This window comes from Vipera ursinii (genome assembly GCF_947247035.1).
Source record: "Vipera ursinii genome assembly, chromosome: 2".
NCBI classification, from domain to species: Eukaryota; Metazoa; Chordata; class Lepidosauria; order Squamata; family Viperidae; genus Vipera; species Vipera ursinii.
This window is the reverse complement of record NC_139513.1, coordinates 68,762,061-68,779,884: the sequence shown is the minus strand read 5'-3', so window position 1 is coordinate 68,779,884 and position 17,824 is coordinate 68,762,061. Positions and strand designations below refer to the sequence as shown.

Below are 17,824 nucleotides of genomic sequence, written 5' to 3'. Positions count from 1 at the left end.
ATATATATATTAATTTGACATGATTTAAATAAAAATAGAATGGCACCATTTTCAACCTTTAAGTACATTTCTTAAGGAGGACCTGTTAAAGACATAATATTGGGCCATTATTTGTTTTGAGCTGTTACCTGTATTAAGAGATCATTGAATCTTCTGAGATCTAATTTGTATTTCAAATAATCCTAATTTGTAAATAAAATATGATGGAATAAACAAAATTAAGATGTAACACAGAAATGTAATACAGTACATTCAAAACTAAAAGCTTCCTGCACTGGAAGGATGAGCATGGTGGATGTAGTAGAGGATATATTGTTTTCAGTTTCTTCATGGTTTATTTCATGAAACTGAAACATGATTGAGCGTTGTATTTTGAAAAAAATACAAAAGTCTTGAAAATATTTTGATTGATAAATTTTCAGAGATTATTTTTTTGAAATATTTTATTTTTCAGAATTTTTATAAATCCGAAATTAATAAGGAGGAAATGTATATTCGTTATATACACAAGTTATGTGACATGCATCTGCAGGCTGAAAATTACACAGGTAAATATGGAAGAAAGTTATATATTTACAGTGGTCTCTTAAATATGTACATTTTCATATTTTTTTTACTGTAACTGTGTAGTTTACACAGTAAATGGTTGTATAAGCATACAGTAAGTAGCATAGTTCATATTAAATTATATCAGTGGTCAGTAAAAGTACGTAGCTAGGATCATGCATGTTTTCAAATAGTGACACAATATCGTTGGAAGATATTGCATTTTTGTAAGCAGGTTGCAACTAATTCTCCATTATTTGTTTACATTACCAATGTCTGCATAAATACTTAGATTAGCAATTAGCCATTTGAGGTGCATATAAGCACTAGCTGGAGAGTTACAGCTAATTTATTTTAATTGCATGCATATAGTGTATTTTTTTTACTAAATCCACATTATTTTCATTGATATTATCTAAAGTCCAAATAAGAATAATTGATTAAGTAAACACTGTGTGGTCTCTCAATTTATTTTTCTTTACTTCAGCATAACTTTTTACTAGCAAAATGCCTTTTTTATCTGATTCATTTAGGATTTTCATAACTTTAGTTTCTCTATTTACATATTTATACAAGTTGAAATGTTTTGATATTATTATGCAGTGTTCATTGCTTATTGGTTTGGCAGAGGCTGCTTTTACATTGCTTTTGTATTGTGAGCTACTACAATGGGAGGACAGGCCTCTTCGGGAATTCCTCCACTATCCATCTCAGACAGAGTGGCAACGTAAAGAAAATCTTTGTCGGAAGATTATCCATTATTTTAATAAAGGCAAGGTCAGCAAATGTTATTAGTAATTGTTTTCAAATTTTATTTGATATTCTTTGCTGAAGATAGAACTAAATGTTTTCTGCAAAATTACTGGAAGATTTATTTACTTGTCAGGAGAATCATAAATCCATTGCATTACACTGTAGGAAGGAGCCATTTAGGCTTTCAAATCTAGTCTGATTGGTACAGGTTTCCAATTTAAGCATGTATGGAAAGACTTTTGCTGGAATAAGGGAGAAAGCACCACTTTCATGGTGGAATGCCTAAAATTCAGGCCATCTTAATAATGGATTAGATAGAGGCAAAATCATGTCTCTTAAAAATGGTTAGCAATAAGTGGAAGATGTGGATGAGCTTTATATTTGTTTTTTGTCCATACATTTGCAAGGTGCCACAAGATAAATAAACTTCTGCAAATGCTGCTTTTAGTAGAAATGTGTTACACAAGATCTTCTGGAGATGGGTCTAATTTTCATCAGAATTTCTCAGCTCTATTACTTTTTTACATTCCAAGATCTGTGCTAATCAGGTTGTACAAATTGTTTCAAAGAACAATTAAATAAATATAGATTTGCATTTCTGCTGAACAGACCTTATACCTGCTTAAAACTCTCCTAGGAAAAGAGTGCTTAATTTAAGAAAGCTTCAAGTTATATTCAGTCAAAGAAACATCTGATTTTCTCTCCTGAAATAAGAAACGTGCTATTACAATCTAAGTTTGAGTCATTGCGTACACAAACAAACACACACACTATATTCTTTCTTCCCCAGAAGATGGTTAGGGTAATATTTGAGTAAATATTTATATACAATAAGAAACAGAAACACAGAATTTAGATTCATCTGTGCATTCTTTCTTTTACGTTTTTGCAGAATTGTCATATTAAACCTACCCTATGCTTTACTGTCTGCTGTTATTCATTGTTAGTATTGTTTTAATAAACATTTTTTAATTTTGTATGGTATCTTTTGTCCAACTCAACTAATCTTTTCATTGGCTAGAGAACAGAAAACCTAGAGTCTATACCTCTGACTGGCTAACAAATAATAAAGGAGCTCATTAAGAATGATTAAATGTTCACTTATTTTTCTTGTCTCCATTCTTACGTTTATCATAGGGTTAAGGTTAGGGTTAGGGTTAGGGTTACACTACTAAGGGTTACTTTCTTAATTTTAATTAGATATTTTTAATGAATAAAAATCATATTTCATCTCAGTTTTTAATCTTTCTTTTAGAGCTGGGAATTTGGAATCCCGCTATGCAGAGAGTTGGCTACTCAGTATGAAACATTATATGATTATCAAAGTCTCAGCTGGATTCGGGTGAGTGATGTTCAGCTTTTAAAATGGCATTTCCTGCAGGACAAATGCTGTCACAATATTTTGCCAATCAGAAATATACAGACAGTCCTTGGTTAATATCACTTGTTTAGTGATCATTCAAAGTTACAATGGTGTTGAACAAGTGGTGGCTATGACTGGTCCTCATAGTACCAGCCATCCCAGAACCCTCCAGTCATACGATAATGATCTGGGTGCTTGGCAACCAGCTTGCACTTGCAATGGTTGCAGCATCCTACAATCATGTGATTGTGATTTACAACCTTCCCTGTGGGCTTCCCATAAGCAAAGCCAGATGGGAAAACTGCAAGTTGTTCAGATAAGTCTCACCCACTCACATACCTTCCCTCAGTACCTTTGTTCTTGCTGACATGCTGTGCTTCAGCAACCACCTGGATAGCCTCTCTGCTATTTGTGCAACCCTGCACACCCTCCCTGGCTACTTGCGCACTCTCCTGCCTGACAGCAGCTACCCCAAACCCCGCCATACTCATTCTGTATTTCCCTGGCTATCCACAGATCTTGCTTCCTTTCCCAACTGGCAGTGGTCACTTTTTTGCCTGCTGGCTTGTTTGTAAGCTACCTGGCACATGCAGCCTGCAAGACCAATGCCAGCTTCCCCGCTGACTTTGGTTGTTGGAAACCACAGGAAGTTGCAAGAACGTGCTTTTTCAATGACTCACAATCCTCACTTAACAACAGCAAGGATTGCTTTGCTAAACAAGATGTTGCACTTTATCACTGCGTCACTGAACAATAAAAATTCTGGTCCTAATTGTCATCATAACTCAAGGATTACCTGTACCATCCTTAGCAAGTAAATAAAACACTTCGTAATACACTTTTACTGTGTATATTAGAGTGGCTCCATTTACTAAGTTTTAATTAAAAATCCTTCATGGATTACTGCCTTGTCGTGGCGAAGGGGCTTGTGTAATTCAATGAAGCTATGAGCTATGCCGTGCAGGGCCACCCAAGACGGACAGGTCATAGCAGAGAGTTCTGACAAAACGTGATCCACTGGAGAAGGAAATGGCAAACCACTCCAGTATCTTTGCCATGAAAACCCTATGGACAGTACCAAAAGGCAAAACGATATGACGCTGGAAGATGAGCCCCTCAGGTCGGAAGGTGTCCAATATGCTACTGGGGAAGAGCAGAGGGCTAGTACTAGTAGCGCCAGAAAGAATGAAGTGACTGGGCCAAAGCTGAAAGGACGCTCAGCTGTGGATGTGTCTGGTGGTGAAAGGAAAGTCCGATGCTGTAAAGATTTTTTCTCCATAGGAACCTGGAATGTAAGATCCATGAATCAAGGAAAGTTGGACGTGGTCAAACAAGAGATGACAAGACTGAACATCGACATCTTAGGTATCAGCGAACTAAAATGGACAGGAATGGGTGAATTTAATTCAGATGACCATCAGGTATACTACTGCGGGCAAGAATCCCTCAGAAGAAATGGAGTAGCCTTCATAGTCAATAAAAGAGTAGGAAAAGCAATACTGGGATACAATCCTCAAAATGACAGAATGATCTCAGTTCGAATCCAAGGCAAACCATTCAATATCACAGTAGTCCAAGTCTATGCCCCAACCACCAGTGCTGAAGAGGAAGAAATTGACCGGTTCTATGAAGCCCTACAGCACCTTATAGAACTAACACCCAAAAATGATGTCCTTATCATCATGGGGGATTGGAATGCTAAAGTAGGAAGCCAAAAGATAACTGGAATAACAGGCAAGTTTGGCCTTGGAGTGCAAAATGAAGCAGGGCACAGGCTGATAGAATTCTGTCAAGAGAATACGATGGTCATAGCAAACACTCTTTTCCAACAACCCAAGAGACGGCTCTACACATGGACATCACCAGATGGTCAACACAGAAATCAGATTGACTATATGCTCTGCAGCCAAAGATGGAGAAGCTCTATACAGTCAGTAAAAACAAGACCAGGAGCTGACTGTGGCTCAGACCATGAGCTTCTCCTTGCAAAGTTTAGGCTTAAACTGAAGAAAGTAGGGAAAAGCACTAGGCCACTCAGGTATGAATTGAATCATATCCCTGTTGAATATACAGTAGAGGTGACAAATAGATTTAAGGAATTAGATCTGATAGACAGAGTGCCTGAAGAACTATGGACAGAGGTTCGCGACATTGTACAACAGGTAGCAACCAAAACCATCCCAAAGAAAAAGAAATGCAAGAAAGCAAAATGGCTGTCTGAGGAAGCTTTGCAAATAGCTGAGGAAAGGAGGGAAGCGAAAGGCAAGGGAGAAAAACATAGATATGCCCAATTGAATGCAGAATTCCAGAGAATAGCTAGAAGAGATAAGAATGCCTTCTTAAATGAACAGTGCAAAGAAATAGAAGAAAACAATAGAATAGGGAGGACCAGAGATCTTTTCAAGAAAATTGGAGAGATGAAGGAAACGTTTAATGCAAAAATGGGCATGATAAGGGACCAAAATGGCAGGGACCTAACAGAGGCAGAAGAGATTAAGAAGAGGTGGCAAAATTACACAGAAGAACTATACAAGAATGAGCTTAACGTCCCAGATAATCACAATGAGGTGATCACTGACCTGGAGCCAGACATCCTAGAATGTGAAGTGAAGTGGGCCTTAGAAAAGCTGAGCAACAACAAAGCTAGTGGAGGTGACAGTATTCCAGCTGAGCTATTCAAAATCTTAAAAGACAATGCAGTAAAAGTGCTACACTCAATTTGCCAGCAAATTTGGAAAACTCAACAGTGGCCACAGGATTGGAAAAGATCAGTTTACATTCCAATTCCAAAGAAAGGCAGTGCCAAAGAATGTTCAAACTATCGCACCATTGCACTCATTTCTCATGCTAGTAAAGTCATGCTTAAAATCCTACAAGCTAGACTTCAGCAGTATGTGGATCGAGAACTACCAGACGTACAGGCAGGATTTCGAAGAGGCAGAGGAACTAGAGATCAAATTGCCAACATACGCTGGATCATGGAGAAAGCTAGGGAATTCCAGAAAAACATCTACTTCTGCTTCATTGACTATGCTAAAGCCTTTGATTGTGTGGATCATAACAAACTGTGGCAAGTTCTTAAAGAGATGGGAGTACCAGACCATCTTATTTGTCTCTTGAGAAACCTATATGCGGGTCAAGAAGCAACAGTGAGAACTGGACATGGAACCACTGATTGGTTCAAAATTGGGAAAGGAGTCCGGCAAGGCTGTATACTGTCGCCCTGCCTATTTAACTTATATGCAGAGCACATCATGAGAAAGGCAGGGCTAGATGAATCAAAAGTTGGAATTAAGATTGCCGGAAGAAATATCAACAACCTAAGATACGCAGATGATACCACTCTAATGGCAGAAAGTGAAGAAGAACTAAAGAGCCTCTTGTTGCGGGTGAAGAAGGAGAGTGCAAAACTTGGGTTGAAACTTAACATTAAGAAAACCAAGATCATGGCATCCGGCCCTCTCAATTCCTGGCAAATAGATGGGGAAGAAATGGAGGTAGTGACAGATTTTATTTTCCTGGGCTCCAAGATCACTGCAGATGGGGACTGTAGCCAAGAAATTAAAAGACGCTTGCTCCTGGGGAGGAAAGCCATGGCAAATCTAGACAGCACACTAAAAAGCAGAGACATCACCCTGTCAATAAAAGTGCGTATAGTCAAGGCTATGGTCTTCCCAGTTGCAATGTATGGCAGTGAAAGTTGGACCATAAGAAAGGCTGAGCGCAAAAGAATTGAGGCCTTTGAACTATGGTGCTGGAGAAGACTCCTGCGAGTCCCTTGGACTGCAAAGCGATCAAACCGGTCAGTCCTAGAGGAGATCAATCCCGACTGCTCTTTAGAAGGCCAGATCCTGAAGCTGAAACTCAAATACTTTGGCCATCTAATGAGAAGGAAGGACTCACTGGAGAAGAGCCTAATGCTGGGAAAGATCGAGGGCAATAGAAGAAGGGGACGACAGAGAATGAGGTGGCTGGCTGGAGTCACTGAAGCAGTAGGCGTGAGCTTAAATGGACTCCAGAAGATGGTAGAGGACAGGAAGGCCTGGAGGAACATTGTCCATAGGGTCGCGATGGGTCGGACACGACTTCGCAGCTAACAACAACAACAAATTAAAAAGAAAAGCAGCCACTAAAATAAAACATTTATATATTCCTCACTTCTACTCTCAAAACATGATCTAATCAAGATGTTATCCCAAGTTCTGTGCCTCTTTTCCCTTATTTAGTTTATTGAATGTATTGTACATTAGGGCATCCAAAGTAGATTTCCCACATTTTTTAAATTTTAGATCCCTTTATCATTCAGTTTTTTTGACAAAATTCCATATTTTACTAAAATGTATATAGAAATTCAGACATCCAGTCTATATATGGTATAGTCAGTGCTTTTTTTCTAAAAAAAAAGGTGCCAGAACTCAGAGGTGCTGTCACTGGGAGCTATGCCAGTGTCTTGCTATGGCGTCGCCGCCTGCCCTTTACACCCCACCCCTGTGGCTTGGAGCCACATGCCGCCAGGATTCCCTTCCCCACAGCCGCTGTGGGGATTCCCCTCCCCGCAGTTGCCAGGCCGCAGCCTGTGCTGAGCCCCCACCCGGAGCTGCTCCAAACCCTGACCCAGAGCTGTGTTCCTCGTGGCAGTGGTCTCCGGCACCAAACAGCCTCCTTCCAACCACATCCAGAAAAATTTGTAACAAACATTGGAATTCTCAAGGCCATGTTTGGTATTTCCCAGCAATCTGTTACTGGAAGGAAAAAGCAATCCCTGCTGCGTTACTGATCCCAGAGAAGCATTTGCATGTATGCAGGCATCCTTAGGGTGCCATAGTTATGTATGAGAAATATTGGTTGCAAAGTTGGCTTTCCTGGATGTAATACAGATATTTTGGACTTATTTTTGTTTCTTTCCAAGTTTGATATTTTTAAAAAGGCATATGCTACTGACTACACTTATGCACATATGTAACATCTTTTGCTAGGATACATGACCACTGCTTGTCCAGAATGTGAAAAGTGAAAGATTGTGACTAAACAAAATTTTAATGTACAGATAATACCACTAGAAATAATTTTAGCCTTTTTAATAAATGTTGTTATTGATTTTAAGCTCACCATGGAAAACATCATATATTGTTATGTATATACTAGGTTAATTATTTAAAGACTGAAGTGCAACATAACTAGATTCTAAATAATCTATTTTTCAAAACACACAACAGTCCAAACAGTAAAAGTAAAGTCCAAGTTAAGAATATTTCATTCTTAAGAATTGTTTAATTTAAAGTGGTTTAGTTGTAATAGATGGTTATAGATTCAAAATAGTTTTCAAGAGTGTACAAAAGATACTATTTTTTCTAGCATCAGCTAAATTAGACATATTACATTGAGAAAAATGTTTCTCATTTCTTTCCTGTTACCTTTATTGATTTCATTGCAGAGATGTTAACATAGGAAATAGATTATTTTGTTATCTAATTTTACCTTCCAAAAGACAGAAGCAGATGAAAAATGTGAGGTTCTTTCCTGTTGGCTTTTTTGAATTAGCTGTTTTAGATTCTAAAAGTTTAGTTCCTAAAGAAGTAACCTTGTAAATAATTTTAATGTCCTCCTCTAGTGCAGGGTAGGCAACCTTGGCTCTTTTATGACTCAAGGACTTCAACTCCCAGAATTCCTCAGCCAGCATGGCTCAGCTTGGAAACCTCTCCCTTTCCCCTCAGTGTGGCTGGCTCAGGATTTCTGGGAGTTGAAGTCCATGAGTCATAAAAAAGAGCCAAGATTGCCTACTCCTAAAGCCAATAGAGGGAGCTTTTTTTTTTTTGCAAAAAAGGTGCCAGAACGCCGTTCTGAGCGTTCTGTGAGAAAAAAAGCCCTGAGTATAGTTATTCAAATGGAAATCAGTGTGATTAAATTTAACACTATATAACTGAAAATAATTATATTTTCAAATCCTCAAATCAACACTGTTTAACCTTCAGGCTGCTCTTTTTAAAATTAATTGAAGATAAAGGGATGAAAATAAAATTTCTTTTCAAATCTGTACATAAGATTATGCATTTTTACATATGTTAGAAGTCTAAGGCATTGGTTTGGATTTTTATATGAATCTTTGAAAACTTTTCACAACACTTTGTTTAATCAATAGTCTACTGCAGACATGTCAAACACAAGGCCCGGGGGCCAGATCCGGCCCACAAAGTGGTTTCATGCGGCCCGCGAAGCCATCCTGGAAACAGTGAGGGAACGGTCCCCACTGCCTTGGCCCTGGCCCAGAGACCCTCCTTCTGCCAGAGACCCTCAGATCTGTCCCACTCCTGCCCAGGCCTCCATAAGCACCCTTGATGCGAATGATGTAGAGCTGGCCATGCCCACCCGGTAGGCCATACACACTTTAGCCACGCCCACCCAGGCCACACCCACCCATCCCCGTGAGGGCAACTGCAATGCTGATGCGGCCCTCAATGAAATTGAGTTTGACACCCCTGGTCTACTGTATATGCTTTATGCTAAAAATTGTTCAGACATTCAATCACTTCTGAATCTTTATGACCTGATGAACTTAATTTTGCCAAAAATTGTCTATTGTCAACTGTTCTTTGAGTTCTTATAACCTTAAGCTTGTAAAAAGAATTATTGTATTCTATAAAAATATTAAAAGTACGTATGCATAGAATCCTCTCTATAAAAAACGGAGTTCTCTGTAAAGTTACCTTGAATATGTGTTTCATAATGGTATGATACTTTAAATGTTTGAAAAACCACCTGTTAATGGTGTCAGATGCCATAGTGTTACTACATAAGGTCTGGGACAACTTGCCACGGGATAACTTGTTGCAGCCAACTCACCACAGGACAACTCGCTGGGGGATAGTTCCACTAAGCATAACTCAAGGTGATAAATATTTTCCTCCACTGTTTCTTCAGCATTATTTGTGTTTCTGTCAAGATGGCCAGGGCAAGTTGGCAACAGTGAGACAGCCATGACGAGATGGCCTCAGTGAGTTGTTCCAGCTGCCAGCATTTTTCTCCTAAAGGTACAGCATTATTTCAGTCCAGTATAATTTTTCTTTTCTATCTTTAGAAAATGGAAGCTAACTATTATGACAATATAATGGAACAGCAACGGTTGGAACCTGAATTTTTCAGAGTTGGCTTTTATGGAAGAAAATTTCCTTTCTTCCTCCGTGTAAGTGCGTTTAACATTTTCATTACTGCATGAATTAACTGCCATTTATAATGATGATTTGTGTATTCATTGAAGGAATTAAAATTGTTCTGTTTTAAAACATGGATTTATCTAGAAAATTATAAAATTGATTGATTCATCCAAAATATTGTTGTTTCTGCTAGTTTAGTTATTGTCTCTATTTTCCAAAGTTTAATATTTAATGTAGTTTTGTAGCTGGAAGGTATATGCATTCCTAGTGGCTGTTTCATTATTTATAAATATGATTGAGTTTTTTTTCATATAAAATATTGTACATACAATAAATCTTCTAACTGCAGTGATAAGACAGCTAGGTTTGAAATTTCAAAAAGTCATTCTATAGTTTAATAGCACTGCCAAGTAATATTAATTCAAACGAGACTTAGATTCACAGAATCTATTTCAAAAATAGTGACAAGTAAGCCGAGTTGGATTGCTAAACTTTCATACGAACGTCAGTCCATACTGGAGATGAAGTTAGTTAGCGAGAGAGGAACTGTCGAGAAAACCGTTCTGGAGAGTCTGCATGGCCTCGGATTACTATGGGGGAAAGAATCAACAACGGAGGCACCGGCGGTTGACATGGAGGGTGAGAGATCGGCTGCAAAGTCTAGAGGAGCGGGGAGGAAGAAAGGGAATTACTGGAGGTGGAAACAGTGTCGTGCTCAATGTTTTGAGTAGCGAAGGCAGCGTTTCGGGTGACGGGCAGAATGGGGCAGCGGCCATTGCAGCTGGGAAGTTTCCCTCCGTTGCTGACCATCTTCGGAAGAAGAGGAGGAGGTGTGACCGAAAGAGGAAACGTGGCAAATGCGGACGCCTAACATCTAGGCTAAAAGTTAGACCTTACAAGAGCATCACTTCCATCTATTTTGTTTGCAAATGCTTGTTCCTTAGAGCCGAAAATAGATTACTTGAGGCTAGATTTAACATCACACTGGGAGGTGAGAAACTGCTGTCTCCTCATTGCAACAGAAACTTGGTTAAAGCCCTCTGTCCCAGATAGTGCTGTTAGCTTGATGGGATTTTCAACATTTTGGCTGGACCGGAGTTTTGCTCTTAGTGGCAAATCCTGGGGAGGGGGTGTCTGTTTTTCTATTTTTATATAAATGACAGATAGTGTAATAATGCCAAGCTAGTTTCTTTTTTTTATTGAAAAGTTTTACAATACATTTTATCTTTAGCAATCCCCCCCTCCCTCCACCCACCCCTACCTAACCCTCCCTATCCCTCCCCCCATTCCCCCCCCTCCGACTTCCCAGAGCTAAGTACAGGGTATAAAAACAAAGAACAATCATAAACATCCATATGCTAACAACAATAAACTATTAAGTCTATCGCCCTCTAGCTCATATGGGATGACTACAAGCAAAACTAATATTACATATAAAAGGAAAGAAGAAAAAGAGAAAAAAAACTTATTCAAATGCTAAGTGAAACTTTTTAGTCCCATATTTGTTCTGGATATAATCAATCCACTTTTTCCACTCCATAATATAACGTTCTTGCGAATGATCTTTCAAGTAAGCCGAAATCTTTGCCATTTCCGCCAGGTCAGAAACTTTTAGAGTCCATTCTTCTATAGTCGGCAGTTCCTCCTTCTTCCAATATTGACCTATTAAAAGTCTTGCTGCTGTGATTAAATTCAACATCAGCTTAATGTCCACTACCGTAGCATCTGTAATTATATATTTTGTCCGCAATTGTTTCTATTGGGTATAATTACAAATGCCAAGCTGGTTTCAAGTCTGTGCTCCCCTGATGTGGAGCTTCTGACCATCAAATGCAGACCCTTCTATCTGCTTAGAGAATGTTCTGTTATCATTATCACAGCTGTATATATCCCCCCTGATGCAAACAGAGAAGAGGCCCTGAATGTTCTCTATCATACCATCAGTGACTTACAAACTACTCACTCTGAGGGTGCATTTATTGTAGTGGGGGACTTTAATCAAGTGGATCTGAAAGCTACTCTGCCACATTTCCATCAATATGTGGACTTTGCAACCAGAGGGGAGAATACACTGGATCTTGCTTATTCCAACATCAAGAATGCATTCAAAGCTATCCCTCGCCCTCACCTGGGCCCCTCTGATAATCTCAGTGTTGCTTATTCCAACACATAAACCTTTATTAGTCAGAGTGAAACCTACAGTAAAGCAGGACAGAGGGATAGAAGCATTACAAGACTGCTTTGAATGCACAGATTGGGGCATGTTTAAAGAAGCAGCTACTCATAACCAACATATAAATGTTGAGGAATATGCCACCACAGTGTCTGCATATATCCAAAAGTGCATAGAGGAAGTCTGTGTCCTTAAAAGCATTGTTGTGAAGCGAACAGTCCGGTTGCACTGACATCCATCATTATGAAATGCTTTGAGAAACTGATAAAGGACATTATTGTATCTAGTCTCCTGCCAGCATTTGACCTGCTTCAGTTTGCTTACCGACCAAATCACTCTACGGAGGATGCTTTTTCTTCCGTTCTCCATCTAAACTTGAAGCACTTAGAGGAATGAAACACTCATGTGCATTTGTTGTTTGTCGACTTCAGTTTTGCATTTAACACAATCATTCCCTAGCATCTAGTACACAAACTGGGCCTTTTAGGCTTAAACACTCCTTTGTGCAACTGGATTCTTGATTTTCTTACTAACAGGCCCTAATATGTGCGAGCTGGAACAAATATTTCTAACACCATTTTCTTGAGCACAGGTTCTCCTCAGGGCTGTGTCCTAAGTCCACTGCTGTTCACCCTGTTGACCCATGATTGTTGTGCTAGGTTTGCCACCAGCCATATTGTGAAGTTTGCAGATGATACAACAGTAGGGGACCTTATTCATGATGACAGTTAGGGTGCTTACCGCAAGGAGGTTGAGGGTTTGGTGAACTGGTGTAAGGAAAACAGCCTAGTTTTAAATACTGGAAAAACCAAAGAGATCATTGTCGATTTCAGAAAAGGTAGGCACAACCACACTCCTCTGTGCATTAATGGTTCACTGTGGAGATGGTTACCAGCATCAAATTCCTGGGTGTGCAGTTAACAAGTAGGCTGGCTTGGTCGCTTAACAGCAAGACACTGGTGAAGTAGGCACAGCAGTGTCTACATTTTCTCCGTAGCATGAGAAAAGCACATCTTCTTTCCCCTGTCTTTACCACTTTCTACAGAGGGATGATCGAGAGCATCCTGTCATACAGCATCACAGTCTGGTGTAGAAGCATCATTGCTTCAGACAGGAAGGCGGTGCAGAGAGTGTTCAGGATGGCTGAAAAGATTATTGGCAGTTCCCTCTCTTCCATCCAGGACATAGCACATAAGATTGTCTGGGACATTACACATCCTCTTCACGACCTGTTTTCCTTGTTACCTTCTGGGAGGAGGCTTCGTGGTATCTGAAGCAAAACATCCAGATTCAGTCAGTTTTGCTCCATACAGTATTAACCTTGTGAACTCTAAAGCTTCCTCCTTCTGTTATGTATTCAAGATGGACAGTGATTAATATTTATATGTTACTTATATGTAAGGGTGTAGATTTATACATACGTTGTATATAGTATGTTTAAATGTGTGTTGTGTATGTGTACACTTTGAGAGCAAGCAACTAAATTTCATTTTTAATGTGTGCCATTGTGCCCACAGTAAAAATGACAATAAAGGTTATCTAAACTAATCCAAAAAGAATACAATCAGTTTGAAAGAACTATTTAGGATATGAATTCTAACTTCCCACCCCCCCACTCAGTATAGGAATCCAAGATGAAGAATCCCAGACAAATGAATGTCTAGCTTCTAGTTGAACAGATCCAGTGAAAGCCCACTACCTCTCTGGTTAATTGGTACCTGATCAAATTGCTCTTACAGGTATGAAGTTTTTCGTAATATTAATTGGGAATTAATTCCTAAAATTAATTGCCTTATTTTAAACATTCTGTACCCTTATGTCCTGCATTCTGGAAGAAGAAGAAACAGATTTTGAAGTTGTGTAAGATTGTCAGGCTTCACCCAGAGTGATATTCAAACTTGAAGGCTAGCAAGCAGTTTCAAGGATGCAGCTGTTAGATAAATAAGTTTATTACACATATTAGAAAAGTTGTAATTAAATAAAATTAAATTACATGTCAAGCTGTGGAATGTGCTCAGAATTTCAGAACATCTCATTTTCCTTACGACAAACTTATATAAAGGTCAGGAAGCCACAGAATAAGAGAAGATGGTAAAATGGGAGCCAGGTTAGTAAAGGAGTACAACAAGGCTGCATACTCTCTTCTTTATTCAATCTATATGTTGATTATATATGAAGGGAAGCTAGATTGGAAGCATGGTTTTAAAATAGGAGGAAGAAACATTAATAATCTGTGCTATGCTGATGATAATATCCTAAAAACTGAAAATGCAAATGATCTCCAAGCCCTAATACTACAACTAAAAAGCACAGTGAAAAAAGGGACTAAAATTAAATATTAGAAAGACCAAATTAATGACAACAGGCAATACAACCAGCCTTAGAATTTATTCTAACGGTTATGCAGACAAAAAGAAAAAATACAAAGTGTAGAAAAGGAAAAAAGAAGCATATAAAAGAAAGAATAGAGAAGAAAGAAAAATATGACTATAATCAAAGAAAAAAAATAAAGAAGCAAATCTTGTCATTCAGTCCTAGTCAGCAAGTTTATTAAGCATTATCAGAAATAACAACTTCTGTTTTAATCTTGATCAAATAAATCAACTTTATATTCATTCCCTTTACATTTAACAATCTTGATCTTTTATTTCTTCAAATAATATCCTAGAACTTAATTTTTTCCTTTTTTTCTTTTTTCCCTTCTCACCAAGTCTTTCAAAACTTAACAGATGTCCTTTGTAAATCTAATATTTTAAAATTATCCAAATCATTTCATGTTAGTTGTTTATATGTCCTTTTTTAATTAATAAAATGTCAGCCAGTTTCATTTGTAAATTTAATATTTTATCTTTTTCCAGATCATGCTTATAGTCCATCATTTTAAAAATCCACATTCAGTTCTACTTCGGTTTTCTCTGATAGAACTTATTCCTCTTCCATAACATCATGTTATGGAATTTGTCTATGATTGACATTTTTAAAATTAATTTATGACACTATTGTTCACATATATCCTTCAGTACATTCAGTGTTATAAGGTATTTGGCTCCATTCTGTATTAACAAATCAAATAGATTTTCTTCTCCTTTAATTGTAATCTTTACTTCCTTTTAGCTCCTTCTAGTGTCCAGCCTTCAAAATCCCATACTATCATGTTTGGTTTTTTAGAATCATTTCCCATAGGGATGATTTATTCAATTAATTTCAAAAAACCTATTTAAAGTCCATCTAGATGGGAAATTAATTATCTCAAGGGGCCACATGAGAAACTGTGACTGTTGTGGAGGATCAATCCAATAGTGAAAGTAGTAGGCACACATGCAGACACATATGTAAGTTGATGAAAAAATAGTCTGCTTCAAAATAAAAGCAACACAGTTGTATTGCATGGATGGTGTACCCTTATTTACATTTGAGTTGTACTTTCCAGTTGACCTCACACAGGTTGGACAAGGACAGCAAAAGGGCTGGATGTGGGTTGGGGCCATAAAATGCCCAGGTCTGATCTAGACCCTTACATCTTTCCTAAAATAATACTCTAATTATTTTTTTCTATTTGTTTGCCCAAATTGTGAAATCTTTAAAGCTCCAATTAAAATTTCTTGAAAGATTGAAGGAATCCCAGTCAATGCCATCAAATTTTCTGCTCCTAAGATTCTTAATATTTTAAAACAGTAAAAAAAAGTAATTCCAAAGGTGATTAGGAAATGAGGCTTAGCCAAGCTTTATGTCCACATAGGCTGCATTACAGTTGTGGGCATAGATGGGATCTCTCCACTTATCACCCAAAATTCTTGGTGGTTTACTCATGAAGAGCAAGCAGCTGTCCAGAGTATATATGGTCAATCCCCCAATCTCTCTCCAGAGAGAGCAAATCTCCAGAGAGATTCCATCCTTATTAATTAATCAATCCATTCCCCACCAATTTCAGCATTAATGCCATATCCCATATCCTCACTGAATAGCCTAATAATCAGCTTTAGAATCGACAGTGAAGATGGTGAAATGGTCAATAGCTTTTAGGATCAACTATCAACAGTAAAGGAACAAGAAATATGCTGCATACTAGCACTTGTTAGAACAGCCATGAAGACCTAAGAAACAATATTCAAATGCCTTGATGTGTCTATACCTACAAAGATCAGAATCATGCAAGCCATGGTATTCCCTGATACACACCACGGAAGCAAAAGTTGAACTTTGAAGAAGCAAGATAGGGAGAGTATTGATGTTTTTGAATTTTGGTGTTGGAAAAGACTGCTGAGAATATTGTGGTTAGCCCAGAAAACAAACTGATGGATCATTGAACAAATCAAATCAAAATTTTCATTCAAGATATAAGTAATTAGGCTCAAATTACTCTACTTCAGACACAGTATGTGAAGACTTGGGTCTCTGTAAAAGGATCTAATGCTGGGAAAAGCAGAAGAAAAGAGAAGATGACCAGCAGCAAGGTGGATGGACTGTTATAAAGGTGCACATTTGGGAGACCTGAAAGAACAAATTAAGCATAGATCATCTTGGGGGGTGGGAATCTGTATGGTTGCTGAGAGTCAGGAACAGCTTGATGACACATAATCAATTCAATTAATATATATTGTCACAAGAATTAAATCTTGACTTATTTTCTGCTGACCCAGAATGCAGGATACAGAATAATGAATTTAAATTCCAAGATTTTTGTTGAATATTAGAAAAAAATGCTAACTGTAACAGCAAGTAGATTATGGGACTATTTATCTAGAAGATGGTGAGTTCACTTTTACTGGAAGTCTTCAAGCAGAGCCTGGACAGACATTTGTCAAGGATGTTTTTGATTCCTGTGTTAAACTGTAGTTTGCATTGGATGGCCTAAGCCAGGGGTAGACAACCTTGGCTCTTTTATGACTCATGGACTTCAACTCCCAGAATTCCTGAGCCAGGCATGCTGGCTGAGGAATTCTGGGAGTTGAAGTCCACGAGTCATAAAAGAGCCAAAGTTGCCTACCCCTGGCCTAAGCATTCCCTCCAACTGCATGATTTTATTGTTCTATAATATCTTCAGCCTTCTTGTACTGGAGGAGGGTTCCAGTATCATTTGTGAGCTGATAGCCCTAATGACAACTGTGGGGGTGTCAAACGTAATAGTGGTCACAACACATGTGGGAAGACATAAGCTAGAGATTTGGAGAAGATGAAATGTGATCTGAAAATAACACTGATATCTTTCTTTTGCCATAATCAAACCAGTTCCTTATTAAACTGAGGGTCATGGATACCTGAACTTTGCATGAGGAACAGGCCTTTCAAAAGTCACTTTGGTACTTTCCTGACAATTTGGTGGGCAGTTCTGTTTTACGCCCTCTGAATTTCTGGAATTCAGAGGGCATAAAATTCTGAATTTCTGGAATTCAGACATTGAAAAGATGCTGGATATGATTGGGCCTGTTTGACCATTTCATAATCATATCCACTGAGATAAAGTGACTAAAAACATACATAGAGCAACAGTAATGGAAAACCAGATGTGGATATGACCAAAATTCTCATTACATGTTGGCCAAATTCATGCTCTTCCTAATTCCTTTAGGTGGCTAGTGGGTGTGAGTGGTTGGATCCAGGAGATCAGCCAGTCTTGCTTTGAGGGAAGACATAGTGACACAGCTTTGAATGAGGAGGTGGTCACATTCTGACGTTTTTCCTGAACAAATTTTGTTTGTCTCCAACCTTCTCTTTTTATGGAAGATTGTTTGGAACAATGTGGGAAATCACCTATAGAGGATCCTAAAGGAAATGTTTATTTGGATCTGTACCAGTTGGAATTCAGGCCCAGTCATGGGACAAAAATGTTACTGGTGA

At 38.3% G+C, this 17,824-nt stretch overlaps 1 protein-coding gene across 1 annotated transcript in view; it reads left to right on the top strand.

Annotated features, from left to right (window-relative positions):
- The window catches only part of DOCK3 (dedicator of cytokinesis 3), a gene marked incomplete at both ends in the record, with an annotated part of 184,279 nt that overhangs the window by 130,068 nt on the left and 36,387 nt on the right, over nt 1-17,824 (top strand). Inside the window, 4 exons of the mRNA XM_083354955.1 lie at nt 455-548; nt 1,175-1,323; nt 2,555-2,641; nt 9,738-9,842. Coding sequence (XP_083211081.1) covers nt 455-548; nt 1,175-1,323; nt 2,555-2,641; nt 9,738-9,842 — 435 coding nt within the window. The remainder of the gene's footprint in view (nt 1-454; nt 549-1,174; nt 1,324-2,554; nt 2,642-9,737; nt 9,843-17,824) is intronic.